The sequence below is a fragment of the Stegastes partitus genome, unplaced genomic scaffold (assembly GCF_000690725.1).
Source record: "Stegastes partitus isolate 25-593 unplaced genomic scaffold, Stegastes_partitus-1.0.2 Scaffold542, whole genome shotgun sequence".
Lineage (NCBI taxonomy): Eukaryota > Metazoa > Chordata > Actinopteri > Pomacentridae > Stegastes > Stegastes partitus.
In genome coordinates this window covers 162,285-185,307 of record NW_007578273.1, presented here as the reverse complement: position 1 = coordinate 185,307, position 23,023 = coordinate 162,285, and the positions used below count along the sequence as shown (strand labels likewise).

The 23,023-nt window shown below is 41.8% G+C and overlaps 1 protein-coding gene across 1 annotated transcript; it reads left to right on the top strand.

The window, feature by feature from the left end:
- The first annotated feature begins 8,568 nt into the window (after positions 1-8,568).
- On the top strand, positions 8,569-17,163 carry serinc2l (serine incorporator 2, like). Its single transcript, XM_008288122.1, has 10 exons — positions 8,569-8,721; positions 10,043-10,204; positions 10,481-10,668; positions 10,754-10,833; positions 10,955-11,092; positions 11,446-11,615; positions 13,005-13,095; positions 14,014-14,164; positions 14,702-14,911; positions 15,338-17,163. Exons 1-10 carry the CDS (start codon positions 8,683-8,685, stop codon positions 15,474-15,476), a joined length of 1,368 nt encoding a protein of 455 aa, XP_008286344.1. The 5' UTR covers positions 8,569-8,682; the 3' UTR covers positions 15,477-17,163.
- Positions 17,164-23,023: the final 5,860 nt, after the last annotated feature.

The following is a 23,023-nucleotide window of genomic DNA, read 5'->3' as shown; positions in this document are numbered from 1 at the left end:
TACACTTAGAGACAGACAACCAAGCACACTCACATTCACACCTACAGACAATTTAGAATCACCAATTAACCTCAACATGTTTTTGGACTGTGTGAGAGGAAGCTGGAGAACCCGGAGAGAACTCACGCTGCACGGGGAGAACATGCAAACTCCACGCGGAAAGATCCCGGTGCCCCCACCAGGACGCGAACCGGCGACCTTCTTGCTGCGAGGCAACAGTGCTACCAACTGCGCCAGCCCACACTAAATTATAATTAAGCAAATTTTTATTTGTTATTGCTTTTTTCAGTTTTTAGTTATTTGAGTGACTATTGTGAATTTTGCCTTTTCTTTAATGGAAGGGTGTGAATAAATTTGAGGACGACTGTAAATCTTGCAGCCAGAACAGCTTCAATGTGTCTGGACTCTATATGAGGGACGGACGGCATTCCTTACTTGCTGTTCAGATGATGGTGGTGGAGATGGCTGTCAAACATGTCCTGTTCACTTAGGTTAAGATCTGGGGACCATAAGATAAGATAAATCTTTATTGTCATTGTACAGTCATACTTTTGTACGATAATACAATGAAATTCGCTTCTCATCCACCATGGTGCTAAAATAAAGGACGTGCAATTGTCAAAGATGCACACATACAGTTCATGTAACTCATCAGATATGTGAAATATGCCAGCTATGTCAAATAAGTAAATGTCAAAAATAACATTATGTGCAGTTATGAATATTATCAGAAACCTTAACATCTGATTCACATCATTTTTATCAAGCTATTCAGTGAACCCTCTATGGATGAAAGAACTGTTATCCTGGAGAAGACCACTGTCAGCAGCATAGACATGTTTCATTATTGGATAAAGGGTGATCACTCAGAACAACTTTGTATTGATTTGCATTGACCCTGCCCTCTCATGGGACAAATAAGCACAAACGATGATTACGAAAAGCCCCCTACAGCATAACAGAGCCACTGGATTACCTTACTGTGGAGGTCAGAGGTTCAGGTTTTTCCTTTAAATTGTACATTATGTTATCATTTAAACATTTAGACAGCAGAGAGTTTTAACCCCTCAGTCATAATATATAATATTGATAAAATTATTGTTAAGTACACTTTTTTTCCAGTTAAACGGGGCCAGATGATGAATGATGTGTTTGTAAAGCACTTTGCATCGCTGTTTCTTTTCTGTCTCTTCCCCCAGACACAAAAACTGACCTGTTCCATGAAATCAGATGTTGTACTTCGATATGGAAAAACAGATTTTGGACCATTTGAGCAACTACTTCAACACTGACACTTACTTTCCCATCTCTGCAAATGATAACTGAAAATAAATGAGTCTTTCATCACAACTCAAAAGAATTTCCGAGCTTAAGGGTCATTAAACTAGCGATGAATTCATTTCTGAATTATACCTGTCTGACACTACCTCTGAGCCTGCTAATGAACTTTTTCTCCTTTTCTGTTTTAATTGCTGTTTCTTAAAACTAGATTCCCAACTGCAACCAAAAGAAAACAGAAAAATACATTTGGGTTATGCTTTATTCATTTCAACATTGATTTCGTACAAAATATCCAGTATATTACCTTAATTAAGCATGTTTTTGAAACAAAAAACCTACGAATGTGAAGTAAAAATCAAAGTACATGTGTAGGGTCACTGTTACTTTTTTACGAGACCCCACTGAAGCAATTTGGTCGCAGCGTAACAGAAAAGCATGCAAGAAACAGCAACAACAATACAACTTTAATTCATTTTCCTTTCATGACATTGCAGTCCAAATAGCATTTAAACAAGGTGCATGCTCAGTTTCAGAATAAACATTGCATTTTCTGAGAAAGGGCAGCACTGGATAGATTATTTTGTGTGCACACACTCCACGCCATAGTAACATCAGAAACAGAGTTTTGTTTTTCTCCAAGCAGTTTGCACAGATTAGCTGTACTGGGTTGATGTGATCCCATAGTTATGCCAAACATTAGACTTATTACATGTTCATTGCACTGATAAAATACAAGTATTTAGAGATTTTGAATTGCACTTCTGTATTTCCAGTGTCCTCCTGAGGCCTCTACAACTCATCCTGTTCATATGTAGGATATTACATGCTGCCCTGTGGATAAGAGATTTGCAGCAACAGGAGCTGCAGCCATCACTGGCTCGTATATCTTTTCCTTCACGGTGTATTAGCTCACTCTGACCTCGGCTCAGATAACATGCCAAGGTCCTGAACACACACACCTTTGCCAGTAAAAGCACTATGCTCAGAACAGATTTGCAAAAAGAACTGTATCTATCTTACTCCTGCATACAGCCTGCCTGTTTTCATTCATCCTAACCTCCTAACAGCACAGCTATTCTTTGGAGCCCACACAACTGCTACGTTTAAGTGGGTACTCATGCAGCATATCTTTAGAAAGCTCTTGAGATTCTTGTGATTTGACTGATGCAAACCATTTCACAACTGCGGCCAAATCAGCTCCTCTGTCAGAGCACCAAGAAACAGGTACAAAATTGTGGCATCTCAACTATGAGGCCTCATATCAGGGATGGGCTGGGGCTGGACTTTGTCTCGAACAGGGCGACCACAACCAGGAAGCATACATTTGGCAAGATGCTATCCCATAATACTACCAGTCAAGACATTACACTCCCAGTAGAAAGTAGCATCACAATACTGCTGCTGATGAGACTTTGTTTAATATTGTCAGCTCTCACTATAAGTATTGACCTCATGTGATGTATTTGTCAATCAGCTGTGTGTAACCAGAGCCTCACATTTGACAATGCTTTGGAGTGAATGCAATCACATCACCTCAATATATAAGGAACAGATTATATAATGAGAAATGTTAGATATGAAAGACACGCTCCAGAGGTCTTGCAGGCTGTAGGGGAGAACGCAGGAACCCGAAAATGCACATTATACTTTATAAGTATTGATGACTGCAGAGTCTGTAGTTCTCCAGCTTGAGCTAAACTTTAGAGACTTTTAAAGACTGTAGGAGTATGAAGACATATTTCCATACATGGCCAGTGTGATGTTGTAGCAGCTTCTTCAGAGGATAATTTCTCTCTGCACATCTGTCTGTGACAACACCACTGTCAAGATGTTTTTCTCTGAGGCCGTAAGCATGAATGCCTCCAGGTATTCCAGTGAATCTCTGTTTCTTCTGATGTATGTCAGGACAGAGAAGCTTCTCTCACAAGCAGAGTGAGAAAAAACTTGTATCCAAAGCGAAAACTATGCCAACAGGTTATATCATGTGCGCAGTTGACAGCAACGTGTTGAGCAATCTGTACAAGAACTGCAGATGTTGTTTTGCTCGTCTGCCTCGTTTGCCCCTCCATCATCTTCTCCTGACTGTGTACTCATCAAAGTATTGGTTGTTAAAAGCCGAGGCCACTGAGCTGCCCGGCGCTTTAACTCACATGTTCGGTTCTCCTGCTGAGATGATCCACCTTGGTAAAGCAATTAGTCCAAAACACAACTTTATCTAACATTTTTGTATTTACTGCCTGGAAATAATTCAAAACACCAACAACTTCGGCACAACTCAGCACCCTGCAGCCTGTGGATTGATCTGACGTTGTAGGGCATGTTTACAGTCATGTTCTTAGAGCTGAACATGGGTGTATTAAAATGCTCTGCCATTGCTGATTGCCTGCTATTCCTGAGATGGGTAATGACTGGTAAGAAGTCCCTCATGATCTGTCAGTCTCGTCACCTCGGTAGCTTGTTAGAGGATGCAGCTAATGAGCAAAGGAGAGGCACAGCAGCTTTTGATTGTCTCAGCAACTCTACGAGGAATTGAGGGATGCCTGCAACAGGAACTGTCTCCCTCACCCGGTAATTGCCATTGATGAGCTAATGGTTGACTTCAAAACCTGCATAGTGCTCAAACAATGTATTAAAAATAAGCCTGGTCACTGGGGATATTAGCGCTTCACTCTGACAGACTCCAGGAATGGTGACACATGGGATTTTGTTTGGTCTACAAAGGAAAGCTCCAGGGAGGGACTCAGTTATGAGTTGACGATAGAACTAAATGAGATGCAGTTGCTGGGCAGCAGCTACAAACTCTTTGTTGACAATTTTTACACAAGTCCCAACCTTTTGTGTGATCTGCTTTAGAGGAAGACCTGGGCGTGCAGAACCATCCCCCCACGAACAGGAGCTAGCAACAGTCAACAGTCTGGACTATGCTGGATCGGGAAGTACCACCTCCTCTTTGTTCAGCGGTGATGCATGAGGGTTGTCATCCTGTGTTCAACAGTCCACACAGAGGACACAGTGCAAAGGAGGGTCAAGGCACTGAGCAATGAAGGACATCACAGTCCCAGTACCATATATATGTTTTATGCGCTATGAAATATAATAATCTGCATGTTCATGGGTGGACCGGACCTCTCTGATAGAGTACTATAGCATCAACCACGAGATCCAGAAATGGTATGAAATGCTCTTGTACCATTTTGTGGACACTGTGAACGCCTTCTCCACCACGAGACCCTGCAAAAACTAAAGGAGTGGTTCTTATGCACTGGAAGGCATTCAGAGGAGCTCGCAAAGTTGCGATCTTACTCAGCAGCCATACTCGAAACTTCTCTTGCTCCACATAGAGGACTTCACAGGCTGGTGTGTATTAGTGGGCGCAGCAATGTTGGTTGACTGGCAGTGCCATGCAAAGTACCATGAAACGCCCCTCCTGTCAGGCACCTTTGGGTTTTGTCCCCAGTTGTGACTGCTAGACTTTATAACTTGTAAAACTGATAAATTGTGTAAATAGTTTGCTGTTTGCAGTCTTTAATAGATGCAACTTTTCTACAGTTGCATTTGTTTTGACTCTTTTACAGGCACCAGGATTAGTTTCAAGAGAGGAAAAAGAACTGAAATGTGTGCAAGCTTCAGTTATTCTGTATCAGCAATACTGACACTGGTTGGATACCTCCTACCGTCCATTAGAGCTCCAAATTATGACTGTATGTTCAAGCATTGACATCAAGTAGTCTTTTTATCCCAGCTATGTGACAAAGGGTATTTTGGAGTCTCCAAATGGCCTTTTTTGAAAAGCATACCTTAGAAAAACCTGTGTAAATTATTGGTTTTCTGTGGTATTGTTCTGAAATTGAAACTTGAACTAGGTAAGGATTAGAGTCTAGACCCTTGTGGGGGGTTTTTTTTCCATGTCTTGTCATCTGCAGACATTTGTTAGCAAAATCATTTTGACAGGCAGAAATAAAAACCTTCAACTTGAGTGCATTTAAACTTCTATTCCTCAATGCCAGCAGCATTTGTAGTAACTCTGTCTGTTGGAGAAAGAATGCCACAGTGACGTTTCGAGAGACCATGCATGAACTCCACATTTTTCAAGAAGAGCTGTCAGTTTACCTTAGATACGCATTTTTGGCTGCATTTCCAGGAATGCTTATAGAGAGTAATTTGATTTCTACTAAGCCAGAATGCTTCCTATGCATGAACTCCCTTCATCCAGATGGATACAGATGATTGTAGTTAAAGCTATATATTTAGTTATATCATAAAAGTGTGTGTGTGTGTGTGTGTGTGTATGTATTAGACCCTCTCTGAGGACTCCTTATCATTTTCGCTGTAAAATTATTAGCGACTGTTGATTAATCTGTTAAAATGTGGGGCAGTGGATTATAGGAGCTCATTAAATTGAGTGACAGAAACGTAAAATTCTGGTTAAATGCTGCAACCTAGTGTTGGATGTAGGAATTAACCTTACAAAAAAAATGCGTGTGAAACTGTATGTCTGTTTTTCTAATAGCATATGTACAGATGCGAAAGGGATTTAAAGGTTTATGTTATGTTCCAGCTGTATATTTTACTAAATTTCATAATAAAGTGATGCATGTAATGTGATAAAAGTTTTACAAGCAATAATTGCCAGTATAAGGATCAGTGCAAGGCCAAAAGACTTATAGTGTACCTTCATGTATTAAAAACAAACAACAAAACTCACTTATGCTGAACACATTCATCGTACGCTGCAGCACTCACATCATATTTTTAGACTATATGCTTTGTGGGTTTATTTTCAACCATAAACTCGTATCTGCATTATTTTTTTGCCGATTTGAGAAATGTCCAGATTTACTCATTTTGCTTTGTCCAGCCATTCTTAATTCTCTCGCACACACAACAGACTTTGTTAAGTTCTGGGCTCTGTTCCTTGTTCCAGGTTAGATATTAAAATAACTATTAATAACAAAGTCACTGTTGGCTCCCCACTGTGCTGGTGAACTACCAACAGCAGGGACTTTGAAGAGGCTTCTATGAGCACCTGACAGGCTCTCACTTGCTATTCATGTAGTTTTCAGCAACAGACACTGAGCTCATGGGATCCTGGGGGAGAGGACAGATGGTAGGTTTCAAAGCCCCTGCGTTCACTGTCTTGTTATCCATTCCACTCTGCAAACTATTTTGGATTGGCATAATTAACGGTACAGCTCATTAGACACACAATGTCTATCGTTCCTCAACTTGCATGATACCTTTAGATGCAGGAGTTGGTTAAGAAACTTCTTCTCAGAAAATAATCTTTGGGTGGACTCAGCAGGGGCAGAGCCAAGAAGGGGCAAAGGGCAGCACAGACTAAAGCCTGGCCACTCCACAAAACCAACCTTGAAAATGATTAGAGGGCACACACTCATCAAACTGGGGTTTCGTCCAATAACTACTACTTTTCTATATAGTGCTGGTTCATAAATCTGTTGAAGTGACGGCGTTCTGTCATTGAGACAGAGGTCAGTGTTCCTCAGCTTTATCCAGACAAACCCACCCCAGTGACATAAAGAACCTCAGTACGAGAAGGTTCAACAACAATAACGGACAAGCAGGAAGAAGTCTGCACCAGCAGCTGGGTGAAAGTAACCCAAGCTGTTCAGGTGTGAATAAACTCTTAGCAACCCTGATGGCTCAGCATAATCAGCAGAACTATGTGTTTGCAGAAACAGCCCAGCGCTTCTGAAAGCATATTTAGGGTTTAGAACCAATCAGGAAGTGAACATAAGTGTCTGCATTAACGTTCTCAGAAGTCTTCGTTTCTTCCTGTCCAGACTAAAACATGGATCAGTCGTGTTTCCAAAAGTCACCATTATATGGGTCATAAAAGGCCTGAGGAGAGTGGATGCAGCGTAAATGTAGTAAAAGGTAAAACAGAAGTGTTTGTGGGCATATCCTGTGTTTGTACTATCATCAGTCTATTGTTCATAAACTCTGCTCTGACCAGACAGTATTAGAAGCAACTTGCTTTCTTTTAAAGCTGTTTTACTAGAACAATTAGACAATCAGGGTTGATAAACACTACATTCCTGATTTATCTGGAAATTCACATTCACAGTGAACAGCACCCTCTGTAAGAGAAACATGTTACAGTACAGATGAGTGCTGCAGCCCTGTTTGGGTTTGTAATGTCCTCTCAGCTCAGCAGATGACACTCACACGTGCCACATCTTGCGGCACTAACACCAGTGAACTCATATATTCTGACCCTCCAAATCCCTCATCTGTCCTATTATTCATAGTACATGGTGGTTTCCTGCCTTTCAAGCAAAATGTATGTAGTATTTTCAATTGTGCACATATATATTCTTGGTTACATTTATATTAACCACCAGGATACTTGCTACTGTGATGTCAAAAAGGGCTCAAACATGTAAAACTATGTATGGCTTTGTTTTCTGCTGCAGGTGATTATTGCGGGTTCCCTTTGCTTATTTGCTGCAGCAGATGGACACAGAGGCTCTATCAGTTCCACCACTAGTGTTGCAGCTTATGATGGACAAGTACTTTATTAAAGCACACACAAACATACAAAACTAAATAGTTGTGTTGTCATTCATTTTTATTTCTCCATATTTTTTTTTAGGTCAGGCAAGCAGCTTTTTCTGCTTCTAAAGGCAGCATCGTTGAAACTGACCCTCCCCATCTCATGAGATCTGACATTGATGGGCTTCAGAGTCACCACAGTGGCACCTGGTTAGTGTCCACACTACAACACATACAGCGCCTTCTCATTTGCGCGGTAAATAAGAAGCTACAGACTTTTGGACAGAATCCAGGCAAGCTGTCGGCCCGGCTTCCAGTCTTTATGCAAAGCTAATCTTACAAGCTGCTGACTGTGGATTTATATTTATCGTACAGACATGAGAGGGGCATCTATCGCCACATCTTAAATCTCAGATAGAAAGTGACAAAGTGCAATTTGCTTATTTGTAAACAGCAGCAAATTGAAATGATGGAAATTTCCTCTTTGTCTGTGGAAGTCAGTCTATTTTTGCTGCAGCTTCACTCTGTTTAAAGAAACTTTGCAACTATTATAGGCAGAAATTGTCCCGATAGAACCTAATTTAAATAATTTGTATTTCAATGTGATTTGATCAACAGTCTATGTGCAGCATGTAAACAGTGAAGCCAAATCATCCTGGACATGTGCGCTGCTGGTTCTCCCTGTGTCGATGCAGTTCTATAGATGACCTGAAGGGGGCAGAAGTGCGCATCTGCTGCGCTGGTCATCTCATCTGCCGAAATTTCACCAGAAGAAGAAGAACAAGAACAAGAAGAAGGAGCAACTTCCGGCTGTTTGTGTTTTGGCAGCAGGTGACAAAACGAGAGGCGTCGGCAGTCAGTCATACATTTCAGCTTTTTCATGCGAAAATGGGAGCTTGCCTGGCCTTGTGCTCTTTAGCCAGCTGCGTAAGTATCTCACATCAGTAGCAGTGTTGTCTTTAATGTTAGTGCACTACGTTTGTTCGCTAGCGTTTGGCTAAACTAACGATTAAAGTAGGAATTGGTTAACGTTAACTGCGTGACAACTAACGTAAAACCCCTCACCATAACCAGCTAGTTTGTATGTTAATATCCGATTCTAGCCGCACTAAACATGTATACCGCTATAGCTGAATTTCCAGGAAGTTAGCTTGGTAAGCTAGTCAGTCAATAGAATAAATAATGACAGAGAAGGTGTCACAACATAACAGGCCATTTAAGCAACGTCAGAGACATGTAAGCTAGCGACTTTTGAAGAGCCTAGTTAAAGCTGCTGAGTAATTGACAGCACACATAGATGCATATTTTTGATTAGTTCTCTTCGGTCAGGCCGATAAAGCAGAAGTAAAGTTAGCTTAAACGGTTTGAGCAGAGTAGCTAAGTCACTGATGGGTTAAGGTGGAGTCTGTTTGTTTCTGTGGTCAGTAACGGCAGACATCATAACAGAAAGGAGGACAGTTTTTCTGTACAAAACGGTTCAACCATAGGCCTGTGTTGCTAGACGCAGTCGCAATTTAGGTCAGATGTGTGTGTGTGATATTCACGCGCCCTACATTGTAAATTCATCATCATGTTTAATCATTTACCAGCCCAGTATTTTCCAGTGGTACACACCTATGTGTAATTACCATTCTGACTGAGTAATAGACAGCATTTGTTTGACTGTTGCCTGAGTTTGAATGCAACTGAGCAGTTTTATGAAATTGGACTGTGGCCCAGTGCAAATTCCAGGAATGTTTAATACACATTGATCTGCTGAGTAAAGACGAGTTTATTTTAGTCCATAGAATAATAAGGAAATGTTGATCAGTGTTCCAAAAGATGACATCCTTAAGTTGTTTTTGTTCACAACCCAGAAACATTCATTGTGTTGTCATAGAGGAGGAAATAACCCAGAAAATAATCACATTTAACAAGTGTGAAAAAAAAGTACAATTTCTTTTTTTTCTTAAGGAAATTACTCCATCCAACTAGTTGACTGTCGAAATTGTTGGTGATTATTTTAATAGCTGACAACTAGTTGAATAACACTCAAGCTACAAATCCTATTATCCAGACCTACAGTGACTTGCATGTCTTTTGATACAGATTACATCGAAAATCATATAATCATTTTTAGGTTTTTTAGTGGAAATTAAATTTTAAAATGACCATTTTCACTTTTTTTTTGTTATCATTCAGCCCTAACTTTTAAAATCTTTATTTTTTCAACATTCTTCTTCTTTGCCTTCCTCTTCATCACTCTCAGGCCTCTTGTCTGTGTGGCTCAGCACCATGCCTTTTGTGTGGCTGCTGTCCCTCCTCCAATAACTCCACCATCACACGGTTGGTTTTCTCCTTCTTTTTGCTGATGGGGACCATGGTGTCTGTCATCATGATCCTTCCTGGAATGGAGACGCAGCTCCGCAAAGTGAGATCCATTTCCTTAATGATATCACATTGCAATATGCAAGGATGACTTGTATTTTAAAGATTGTGCAAGATTCTTTGAACTACAGTGTGTCTTTACTGTGCTTTTTTATTTTCTGTTTATATTGGTTGCACAGTTTAATTTAATTAACATTTAATTTAGTATTTGTAGAGAAACATTTGTTTTGTACCACAATGTCACATGTGTTCAATTGTAAATACTTGGTGGGTAACTTAATTGCAAGTTTGTTTTGTGCAACTCTCTTCTGTTTCACAGATCCCAGGATTTTGCCAAGGAGGAACTTCTATACCTGGTTTTGAAAATCAAGTTGACTGTGACGTCATTGTGGGCTACAAGTCTGTGTACCGGATGTGTTTTGCCATGGCCTGCTTCTTCTTCCTGTTCTCTGCCATCATGATTCGTGTCCGCAGCAGCAAAGACCCACGTGCAGCTATTCAAAACGGGTAAGAACTCAATTGATTTGCAAGTGTTGCTTCTGTCTGTTGGTCTTCTTAACTGATGGTGCATTTGTAAATGTTTGTGTCCCAGGTTCTGGTTCTTTAAGTTTCTGATCTTGATTGGGATTACAGTGGGAGCTTTTTTCATCCCTGATGGAACATTTCATACTGGTACAAACATTTCTCTTTTTAACACAAACAGCTACATATATATATATATTGAGTGGTAACTTGTGCAATTATTTTCCCATTCTACAGTATCAGGAAACTGTTTTGTCTTTGCACTTCACAGTGTGGTTTTACTTTGGAGTGGTGGGATCCTTCATCTTCATTCTAATTCAACTTATCCTCCTCATCGACTTTGCCCACTCCTGGAACAAGATCTGGGTAGAAAACGCTGAAAACACAAACAACAAATGCTGGTTTGCAGGTAAAGCACTCACTTAAAAACAGGTGTTTCATTTTAATCTATATATTTGATGCTGATTTAAATTTTTATCGTATTAGCAGGCATGGTATCTTAATAGCTAGGGTTGTCCAGTCTGTGTGTTTGTGTTAACACATTGTGTGTGTGCAACAGTGTTTTAGATGAGAGTTCATGACAGTTAATTTGATTGGTTGTGAGAATTGTGGACTCTTAGTTATATTCCTGTTATATTGGTACAGAATACCAAATTTCTAGCATTAGGCAGCTTTTCTCTGCTGTCCAAGTCAGTACCTGATTTTTATAATACTTCTATTTTCTGTCTTTGTGATGTCATTGTGTTTTCATGTAAATTCCAGGGCTGCTGTCTTTCACTGTTCTCCACTATGCGCTGGCGATCACTGCTGTGGTGCTTTTCTACGTTTACTACACGCAGCCAGATGACTGCACAGAGCATAAAGTATTCATCAGCCTCAACCTTATCTTCTGCATCATCATCTCCGTTGTCTCTATCTTACCAAAGATACAGGTAAAATGTGGGAATGTTTCTAAATGTTGGCTGAGCCTGTCACCTACAGCTCACCTTGTCAACATAGATCAATATAGAAAGTCACGTAAGGCAGGTGATGCCACTGATTTGTATTTTTCTTGATGCTGTAATATTAGTGGAACATACAGTAACAGAAAAAGCATTTTTCGGATGTTTTGGTCTTTTAGTGTTGATAGTGAAATTTGAGAAGACAGTACAAAAAAGTTCCACTGTGTGTATAAAAATCCAAACCCGTACCTTATTTACCTTTGGTTCCTTGTTGAAGTAGTCTCCTTGTGCAGTGATACAACGCTTCAGGCACCTCTGCAATACTTGTAACTCCTCACTGAAGTCCCGTTACCTAAACATGTTTAAACCCCAGATGTGATGAGTGCTGAATCTCATAACTGAGTCAAAACACCAACCCTTGAATTTGAATCTATTGATGGGAAGAAGAAAGAAATCACAGAGAGCCAAATCTATTGAGTAGGCCAGGTGAGGAGCGACCTTGTTGTGGCCAAAAAAACAGAGCATAGTCACAGCCCTGCGACTGGATGCACGCTGCAATGGAGCACCCACATGTCATGTCCTCGGCTCAGATCATTTGCACCAAACGTTCTTCCTTGGATGCCTCAGGACGTTACAGTAGAGCCCTGCATTTACAGTTCGACCCTGGGGGCCAATTCATGATGCACAGCTCAGCTATGAGAATGTTGAAGAAAACAACGAGCATGCTTATTGTGCTCCTGGCTAGATTTTGGCCTTTTCCAGTCTTTGCAACTGCGGCTCTTTCAGAGAAAAAACACTTCCCTTAGTGGTAGCCACAAACGCATCTTTCATCACCAGTGATGATCCCCGTTATAAAGGTTGGCTCGTCCCGGCTGCCGACTGGCACTGATGCAATGTTTTCTTCTTTGCTCCAGTTTGAAGTCCATGTAGACATCACAATTGTGCATCTACCAGTTTTCACAAAAATGTGTGTAGCACAGGTCCTGCAGTGGATAATGTGGTGTCACACAGTCTCCTGACTAGCGACGGCCCATGACATGCTCTGTGTACCTTTACCACAAACAGCCCCAGGGCCTTCTGATCGCCCTTTATAGAAAGGATTGAGCTTAGAGGAACCAGCATATTTACATCTATCTTGGTGTGAGCATGGTTATATTTTATTTTAAGTTATAATTACAGGATGTGCTGTTATTTTGCAGACTAGAAAACGTGCTCCTCCACTGCTTTGTTAATGACTTGCTGATCTTTTGTTAGATTTTTTATTATCTAAACACAATTAAGTACAACATTTGTTTCACTGCAGCTCAGCATTAGTTTACATTTTGCTGTTGTCATATTTTGGCCAATTGAATTACTGTGTATTTGTTCCGTTAATTACAGGAAGCTCAGCCTCACTCTGGTCTGCTTCAGGCTTCTCTCATCTCTCTCTACACCATGTATGTCACTTGGTCTGCGATGACCAACAATCCAAGTGAGTGTCCTGTTTCCTCATTGCACGCTTTTCTATAACCTTTTGTTGCATGTTTAGTTCTGATTATACTCACTGTTACTGTACTTGTCGTTTCTCTGCTGCAGTATTTGTATTATAGGGGTGAGTTTTTCCGTTTCGCTATAGAAACAAAGAGCTGCTTTTTGCTAATAGTTAGCACACCCTCCCTCGCTCACCTTGTGTAATCTACCTTTCCAGAGAATGGAAACAAAGAGTGACTGTAGAGTTAGTTTTCTGTAAACATAGGCGACGAGGATCCATTTTCACACAACAGTGAAAATGCATCTCAAATACCCACATAGAATTAGATTTCAGTTTTTCTTGAAAAGATGCAAATCATCCTTGTCATTTCGGAGAATCAAGTTTCCGTGTTTTTGAAACAGTGCAACCAAACAGAGTGCAGGTCAACAGCTGCAGTGTTTGATTACGCAAAGCATACTAAGAAAAGAGTTCCGTCAGTATATACCTTGAATAGTACATACAGTAGTTTATGTTTTGTTCCTTTGTTTGGCGCTTTTAGTGTTGATAGAGAAATTTTAGAGACTAGTTTAAAAACACGTTTGGATGAATCGATGATAAAAGGAAAACCGTGTTTTCACATTTATTTCAATATGAGGGAGAATGATGCATTGTAATTGGAAAACACATGAAGGTTATTAGTACAGAATTATTGCCAAATACATCTTTTGTCGACTTCTAAGGTGCCTGTAACATCTTTAGTTTCATAATTTAGGTACTAATTAAACTGTTTTATTGAAATCACAGTCAAAATGGAATTCAGATCCTTTTAAGGTTCATGACAAATCCAAACAGGCTCACTGTAAAATGATGTGTTTTCCTATAATAGCTGGTCATTTATAATGGGTGTAAACTGTGTGTGTGTGTATACTTTGTGTCTAGATCGTAAGTGTAACCCCAGCCTGTTGAGTCTAGTGTCAAACGTCAGCACCACTGAAGCACCTGGTGACAGCAACCCAGGACAGGTGCAGTGGTGGGACGCTCAGGGCATCGTTGGTTTGGTCATCTTCCTCTTCTGTACCCTCTATGCCAGGTAAGTTCAGCAGAGCCAGAGGCATTACACGTTTTGTACCCCAGGGATGTCCCAATTCAATCTCAATGATCACTAATCAGTATCCGCTTTATTGAGTTGAATCCGCTTTCACACAGGCGTCATAAAGGCAGAGCACAGATTGTTTGAGAATCTGAGTAAAATATCTGCAGTCTGGACGTATTTTACATTGAACGGAAGCTGTCCAGCGACCACTGCATATCTGCAATGTGAGCATTCGGTGAGGTGACAGCAACAGAGCTGCATTCAACACCACCAATTTGAGAAAACAGTGAGTTTACTTTGATAAATCAGGCAAAGGCTGCACTGAACAACACACATTTGAGGACAGTTTTAAAAGCAGAGAAACATTTCCTCAAGACAGCAAAAAGATCACAGAGGCTGTAATGTAGTTCATCGTGCTGGAGGAGCTGCCCGTTGCTGTGATAGAGAATGCAGGTTTTTGCCATCTTTTGGAGAGTTTTGTACAGAAAGCCAAAAGTTCCATGTGGTTAAACTGACTCTTTGTGTCTCTCCTAGCATCCGATCATCCAGCAACACCCAGGTCAACAAGCTGATGCAGACGGAGGAGGGCGTAGAATCTGGTGGAGAGGGCGTGGTGGGAGAGGACGGCGTTCGCAGGGCCGTCGACAATGAAGAGGAAGGAGTCACTTACAGCTACTCCTTTTTCCACTTCCACCTCTTCTTGGCCTCCCTGTACATCATGATGACTCTGACCAACTGGTACCAGTAAGTGTCTGCTGCCAGTAGACTTGAAGACGTGCAAAACGTTGTGAATTGCCCTCTTTTCAGCTGCCTGTGAGCGAGGAAATGCTGCATAAACATCCACAAATGTTTAGGTCGTGTGTGAGACTGATACAAATTCATATCAATCATTTTATTCACTTACAAGCTATAAACCAAGAACAGCAAAGAATTTACCTGGTCTGTTTGAGCACATGGAAAATCCTGAAGTTCTAAGATGTGCTGTTTTCAGTCATTGTTGCCCTGGCGTGTTATACACCTCCAGTACAGCCACCAGAGGGCGCACTACTTCTACAGACGTCCTCTGCTCAGGAAACATCCACCACAGTGCTTTTTCTGACCGTCCCTGCACTTTAGATGAATTTTAGTGCGTGTGGTAGGTTAGCTAATTTGTGCTGTGTCCCCCCTCAGACCCGACACCACCACCCAGAAGATGCGGAGCAGCATGCCAGCTGTGTGGGTGAAGATGAGCTCCAGCTGGCTGGGCCTCGGACTCTACCTCTGGACCCTCATCGCCCCTCTCATCTTCCCCGACAGGGATTTCAGCTGAGCACGCCTTGTCCTTCGTATCAGATTGTTTTCTTTTCTCTTGCCTAGTGTATTGCGCAGTTTGAAGGATGCTACAAAAGGCACTCGAAGGGATATTGTGAAGGAATTCATTTCTTTGTCGTTCCTTTTTCAAATAATTGCCTCTGCTGTTTTTGTGTTTGTGTTGTGTGACTTCTCTCAGCTGGTTTTTATCGAGTGTAACAATCGGTACAGTTTTAATTAGCCTGGTTGATGATGATTTTATCCATAATAAGTTACTTTATTTAGTAGTGACTCACATTGTAGGTTGCTCTCTACCTTCTGTGGTGTGATTGAATGAGCTTCAATATCTCTGTGCTGAATTTTAGTTCGTGCTCTGTCACAAAGACTCGGCAACAAGGCACTTTCTCAATACCTCAGATATTTCACTTACAGATTCCCTTTTAAAGGCCTTTCAGAGGAGACTTCTCTGATTGGCCAGGTCTGGAATACCCCTGATTAGCTGGACTGCCTCGCTGCTGGGGGCGACGAGGGGAGCCCCACTCGGGAGCCCCAGAGCGCAGCGAGTGTGAGAGCGAGATAAGGCTAACGTGTCACACCCTACAGATCATAACAGGGCTTCCCTGTTGCTGCTAAAACTGTATGCACATCTACGTCATTGCACCTTGAGTCAAGAGAGTCCTAGTAGACAGCCAGTCTAATCTCAGCTCTTCCTTGTCTACTTATACCTAAGGTAATTTATCTGTGGTGCTAAGCTTATCCATGTCCGACTGTGTTTGGCCTTGGACAGCCACGGGCAACGATCTTTACCGGTATAGCAGTCTGCAGTTTGCAGCAGGGAGACGTATTGATTCATAGCAGTCAGCATCATGCAATCTGCAGTGGTACGGTTCAGGAGTCGACAGCATAAACTCCACACGACCTGTGTTCTTTAAAAAGGCCATTATTTCTAGAAGAATACAGAGTGAGAGAAGGAAAAAAGGGATTTTTAAGTGTTGCAGTGTACAAAACAAATAACGATCCATTTCAGAAATGATAACTTGCTGTTCAGTGGTATTGACATTCATAGTAATGTGATGGTTGTAATGGTGGTACAGTACTTATGCATTATATAGTAGTTACCTCACTTTCAATATAAATGGAATGAGTTCAGATACGATCAGTATATTTTGCACTTGTGGAAAAACAATGTTTTTTGGTACAATCCTGAAAATGTAAATCCTTTTTAGTTTTTGCTGTTTGCAAAGAGAGACATGAATCAGACATCCCATTTCTGTGACTAGATATGAGTATTTGTGAATTGAGTTTGTAAAAAGTTGAAGTCTTTTTTTTTTTATGTTTTTATATTTTATCCCACTTAGGATTATTTAGGCTGAATTGCCAATGTTAGCTCTCAACATGTCATATTTCACATCACTATTAAGTGCCTTTTTGTAGTCTTGCGTTTCATGAAGAATTTAACACTAATGCTGATGTGCTTATTATGCCTTGCCTTACATTGTGGTGAGTCAGTCATTGCATGCCATAAGGCATAGGTCTATGACGTGAATTAATATTGTAATTAATGTATAAACTGTTTTTAATAAATGATGTAAACTTTCTCTCACTTTTGGTCTTGAAGGAGCCTCAGTGGAAGTTGTAACCTTGTAAATGAATGAATCACAACTATGGAAGTGAAATGTACAAAGATTAAATATTTCAAATAAAAACGTGAGCGGTGCCCCTCTTTACATTTGGTGATGGTTGAGCACTGACATGCAAAAATAATTGGCAAGACAATGAATTTGTTTGCATTTAGGGCAGTTTGTAAGTCCTGTAGGCTTTTTAAATTGCACATAACACTTCCTTTGCTCGGGCTGCAGGGTGGCGCAGTTGGTAGCACTGTTGCCTCGCAGCAAGAAGGTTGCCGGTTCGCGTCCCGGTGGGGAGTCTCCATGTTCTCCCCATGCAGCGTGGGTTCTCTCCAGGTTCTCCAGCTTCCTCCCACACAGTCCAAAAACATGTTGAGGTTAACTGGTGATTGTAAATTGTCCGTAGGTGTGAATGTGAATGTGAGTGTGCTTGGTTGTCTGTCTCTAAGTGTAGCCCTGTGATAGACTGGTGACCTGTCCAGGTGAACCTGCCTTCGCCCTGAGTCAGCTGGGATAGACTCCAGCCCCCCATGACCCTCGTGAGGATTAAGCGGTGTATAGATAATGGATGGATGGACTTCCTCAGGTCATGTGAAGGCACTTATTGTTATTTCTGTGTATTGCCTCATAGATTTGGGTCAAGAGCTCGTAAACACATTACAGCATCTTTTCTCTTTGTCAGGCATAATGTATAGATGAGACAAAAACAAGCAAACCACATTCCTGATGCAAAGGTTCGTGTTTTTTTTCTGTTCTGCTGTTTTGTGTTTGTGACACATATCAGCCCCTGATTTCTTGACCTTTTGCTGACTGCTCGCTGGTTATCTTCATGTGACAGACATCCAGAGCAAAACAGGAAGTGCCTGACTTCAAGTACATACTGTCAAACGTTATAGCTCTGGCCGTGCTTTACACCTTTTTCCTAACTGTAGCTGAAGGCAGTGAATGCGCATGACCCGTCCTCTCAGCTGCTCCACAGACAGGCCCGTGTGTGTGCCAGTGCTTTCAGCGTCTGCTGAGTTATTTCCTTTTTTGCCTGGCTGGTAGACAGGACATGTTGGTTTTGGCTGCTGCCGTCACTCCATCCAGTTGGCGCTGTGTGGAAATGTTCGGGACACTCTACCTCCTGTAGACTTCCACCCTCCCACAGCACCACCCCTCATGCAGCTGATCCATTACAACCCTGACGTGATGGATTGTGTCACAGTTTAGTTGTAAGACTCATTTTATTTCACATCAGTTCCCCTCCTGACCACTAAATACAGAGTTTTCATTTCTTTTTTTGGAAGACAACAGCCTCGATAATTTGTAAATAGCTATGAAGTTATTTTATGAGGAAATCGAAAAGATTAGATTTGAGGTATGTTGATGTCATATTTTGGCCGTAGAAAATCAGCTTATGTGTTTTTTAATGTGAATATACATTTGAAAACTCACAAGAAGTGGGTGTTCAATTACTTTAAATAACACTTTTTTTGTACTATTTTTGTGCTACTGTAGGCTAACCCTGGTGATTAAAAAAAACTTCTGACTTCTGGTATTTAATTTCTGTTTTTGTTGATAAGCAATTGTCAATAATCAAACTATTTTTAAATAAAATATCATTTCTGTATGTTGTATCCAAGTTTTTTGCAGTTAAAGTAAGAGCAACATCAAAAAATACATTAAAATAGTAAATAAATAACTTTGTATTTACCAAAATGGCATTTCAGGTTCTTATACTTGGTTTTTATAAAAAGACAAGTTGTATTCCATTACAGTTTGCTTACCCTCTGTATTTGTTCATTTACCCGTAGCCCTTGTGTACTTATTGTTTTGATACTCTATATTTTAAATAGAAAAAAGACATTGTTCTTAAAGGGGGGCCTCTTACCCCAGTTCACTGTGGACAGACAACCGCACATAACTGTCAAACCATAAAGAAAAAAACATAGTAAAAGTATTTGAAGACAGTAAACAGTGTTAAAAAAATGTAGATTTAGAAATTAAATATACGACCTCACGCCTTCGTTCTTGTCGGGGTGCTGACGGGACGCTGGTCTACCCAAGTGCACAGTCTGGTGAACATCACTTAATGCAGGAACAAAGACACTTATATGTTCTGCCAAGACTCCACAGAGGTGGATGTTGACTTATTGAGTCTTGTGACTTACAGAGAGCACACAACAAACACACATCCTGCTGCTGTACATCATGTGTTTGTCACACAAGGTGGACTTTATGTGGCTGGCAGGTGTCACTTTGACTGTAGCCCAATGTTGACATGTAGATGTGTTTAGGCTGAGATGCTCATCATACGTGTGGACAATGTTTATTTGAGTTACATCGACTTATAAAAAGTTGTTGCACCTCTGCCACAACAGCATTCAATAAAACGTCCCAATTTTGATAACTTTGAATCTCAAATGGGGCGCAGTTGGTTGCACTGTTGCCTCGCAGCAAGAAGGTTGCCGGTTCGCGTCCCGGTGGGGACACCGGAATCTTTCTGCATGTTCTCCCCGTGTAGCGTGGGTTCTCTCCAGGTTCCCCGGCTTCCTCCCACACAGTCCAAAAACATGTTGAGGTTAATTGGTGATTCCAAATTGTCCATAGGTGTGAATGTGAGTGTGCTTGGTTGTCTGTCTCTAAGTGTAGCCCTGTGATAGACTGGTGACCTGTCCAGGTGAACCTGCCTTCACCCTGAGTCAGCTGGGATAGACTCCAGCCCCCCATGACCCTAGTGAGGATTAAGCGGTGTATAGATGATGGATGGATGCTCATCATACATGTGGACAATGTTTATTTGAGTTACATCTACATCTATCTCTGCCACAACAACATTCAATAAAACGTCTCAATTTTGAGAACTTTGAATCTCAAATGTCTTAAGATGATAACGGCCAAAACTTAAGTTACTATGATTCAAACAGTAGGAGGAATTTGTTAAACTCCAGGCTGACCTGAGGACATGAAACAAGTGGCTACAAAATTTGGTACATGTAAGTTTTGCAGGAGCCATTTTCCCACATCCTCGCCACAGAGCTGTGATCAATAACAATTTCTACCATTTCTCAACTTTGTGTAAAGCTTTTGTTAGCTTTTGAGCACCTTTAGCGCCTCAAAAATGTGATTCATTTGAAACTATAACAATAGTAATGATATTAATAATACAGATACAAGAGGGGATTGTCGCCTTTTGGTGCTCGGGCCCTAAATATGAGCAAAACAATAAAGCAGCAGCATTACACAACTGCAGCAGCAAGGACAGCAGATCCAGCATGAGGCCGAGCGCTGTAGAAAATATCATTTTGTTCACTGAATGTGTCTCTTCTGTAACATCTGCGTACGATATTGACACTGCTGTAAAATTATGCAACATGGCTCCATATGAAGAAAATAAACAGGGAATATAAAGCAGTAATGCACCAAATATAAAGAGCAAGAACTAGAGCGATGGACATAATATGTGTAAATGTTCATGTTCCTGCACTTGACTTGTTGTGAAGCTTGGAACACTGCACATTGCACGAGTGTTTTGCAGAGTAGAAGTCCTCTTTTGGCTTTCTGCAGCAGTTCACTGAACACCATCCTGACACATGATTTCACTTCACGGCTCAGACGCACGGAAGAGGGTGCCTGTCCAGTCTTGTGCAATCACCGTCGGCTGCACAGACGTTTGTAGTAAACTCACCACCGGACTGATAGATGTGATGTCATTCCTCCAACGGGAGCAGACGTGCATCATCTTCCTCTGAATCTCCTAATCGTTTACTCTTTAAAAACTGTCTCCTCTTTCGGTGGCTCGAGCACGTACAGCAGAAAAGCATCAGGCTTCATGAGGCTAAAGAACTCTTTGCGCTACGCTCTCCCTCCATTAGTCCCATCTGAAATTTAACAGCCTCTGAACACAGCCAACAGCATCGGAGAACAAATTAGCTAAGCGTCATAAATCGCACTTTTATTTCCCCCCGTTATCATCAGGTGTACAAATGTGAACTCGTCTTTTTTTCCCCCCCCTCCTAGGATAGATTTAAGACACTGGCTGTCTTTGGCCATTGGCTCCAGTGTCATAAATCCCACCTTCATTTCCTCTGTTATCATCAGATGCAATTTGTCGCTCTAATAAGAGATCAGACGCTGTAAAGTGCTGATTATGAGCCACTTAGCACAGCTCTGCAGCCATGCTTGGTTAGGCATCCTGGGATTTTTAATTGCAGATTGACTGAGACAATGGTTATCACTTGCAGTGTTAGCCCTGACCTTAATCTGCACTTCCATTTTCTCACATTAGCTCGGAAATGTCAGCGTTTGGCTGCATTTTTGCGTTCACTCGTCCAGTTTGTTCTCTGTAGTCAAGCATGTTTCAGCTTTGTTTTAGGAGCTACAACACATGAAGCGATGCGCCTGCTGCTGGTGGAGACTGTGTGAGAGCACCGTGCATCTCTGACCGTCTCTTTGACAGAATGACTGGAAATGCCCATCTGAGGTCTAATTGGGTTTTAAGAGTGTAATCCAGGTCCATTAAATTATATTCCGCATGCAGGGGAGCTAATTGAGTTTGGACCCTGCTGGCATACTGCATGCGCACTGGAAACATTTACCCAACATTAAGCCCTAATTAGGCTTTTCAGGATGGGAAACCTGTTGCTGGATGATGGGAAGCGAAGATGCTGATGCCTGACAGACTGACTGTTTCTCTCCAGTCAGTAGAACACTAATAGACCTGCTCTGATGAACTTCCTTTGCTTTTTTTTTTTTTTGTTTTTCATCTTGCATCCTCTCTCTTTCCGAGCTGCAGTGCAAAAAGCAGTCGCTCCGTCCAAAAGTCTGGAAGTCTGAGAGTGTTTTGTGCGAGTGTGCCTTGGCCTCATGTGCGCATGCTCTCGCTCAGCTCAGAGGAGCAGCTAATGCAGTTATATAACACTCAGTGCAGCCGGCGTCTGCTGTGAGCCAAATGCCAGGCCAGTCTGGTTACATAAGCCTGTCAGAGTCATATTGTAGCAGTACGGAGCGCTCACACCACAGCATGTCCCTGCACTTCTTTCAATGTCTCCTGCTCTGTCTCTCACGTCCTCCCACCGTCTCCCTTTGCTCTTCGATCCTCTTTTTCTACCACCTCTCCTTCTCCCTTCTCCTCCCCTCGCACTTCTTTCCTCTCCTTCCCTTTCCTCTCTGCTGCAGAGCTCTCTCTCCTCTCAACAGCGAGAACAAAGAGTTTGGGAGTGCTGGATGCTGATGCACAAGCAGCTCTGAAAATGTGAGACACAAAAGAGGAAGACTTCACTGTAACGACGTGACTTCGGCTTCTCCTCTGCTTGCACACCTCAACATGTGTTTTTATGAGAGCAGCATCATTCCTTCACGTGAAGTTTCTGCACCATGATGCTGAATAAACCCTCCACCACCTGTCTGCTCTGATGTCCGCTGCCCTTTCGAGCACTATTTGATCTGCAGAGTGCACTGTAGTGAGGTCTGCCTACCTCTGTGACCTTTACCATACCCAACTCTCACCACTGCCCTACTCATGCTCCCTCAGGTAGGAGAAAGTAAGCAGGGGAAAAAAAAGAGCCCTTGCAGAGTTCATCCAGGGGGAAGCTAATTGATTCGCAGCCTCAGATTAGGGCCTATTTTCGGCTCATTCTTTTAGGGTGCCGCGGTGGAGATAAAATAGCTGAATTAATAAGAAATGTGAAGATCAGGAGTGCATGACTCGCACCAATTAGTCTCCAGAACTCATTCTCATTGCCTGGCTAATTAGAATTAATAGCATTAACCAGGAAACTTGCTCCCAATGAGCTCCCTCCTCCAGCTCATGATTATTCATGCCGTGTTGGGGGGGGTGCGCTCGGCGAGCCAGCCCACTGGTGGAGGCTGACAGGAGGGGCGGCGCCCAGCGGACCTGCCGTGCGGGGTGGTGCGGAGCTGGAGCGGAGCGTGCCTTTTTTTTTTTTTTTTTTTT

Coding starts and splice junctions, on each gene's coding strand:
- serinc2l (XM_008288122.1), top strand. CDS start 8,683: ATGGGAGCTTGCCTGGCCTTGTGCTCTTTAGCCAGCTGC. Junction 11,616..13,004: donor CTATCTTACCAAAGATACAG/GTAAAATGTGGG, acceptor CGTTAATTACAG/GAAGCTCAGCCTCACTCTGG. Junction 14,912..15,337: donor ACTCTGACCAACTGGTACCA/GTAAGTGTCTGC, acceptor GTCCCCCCTCAG/ACCCGACACCACCACCCAGA.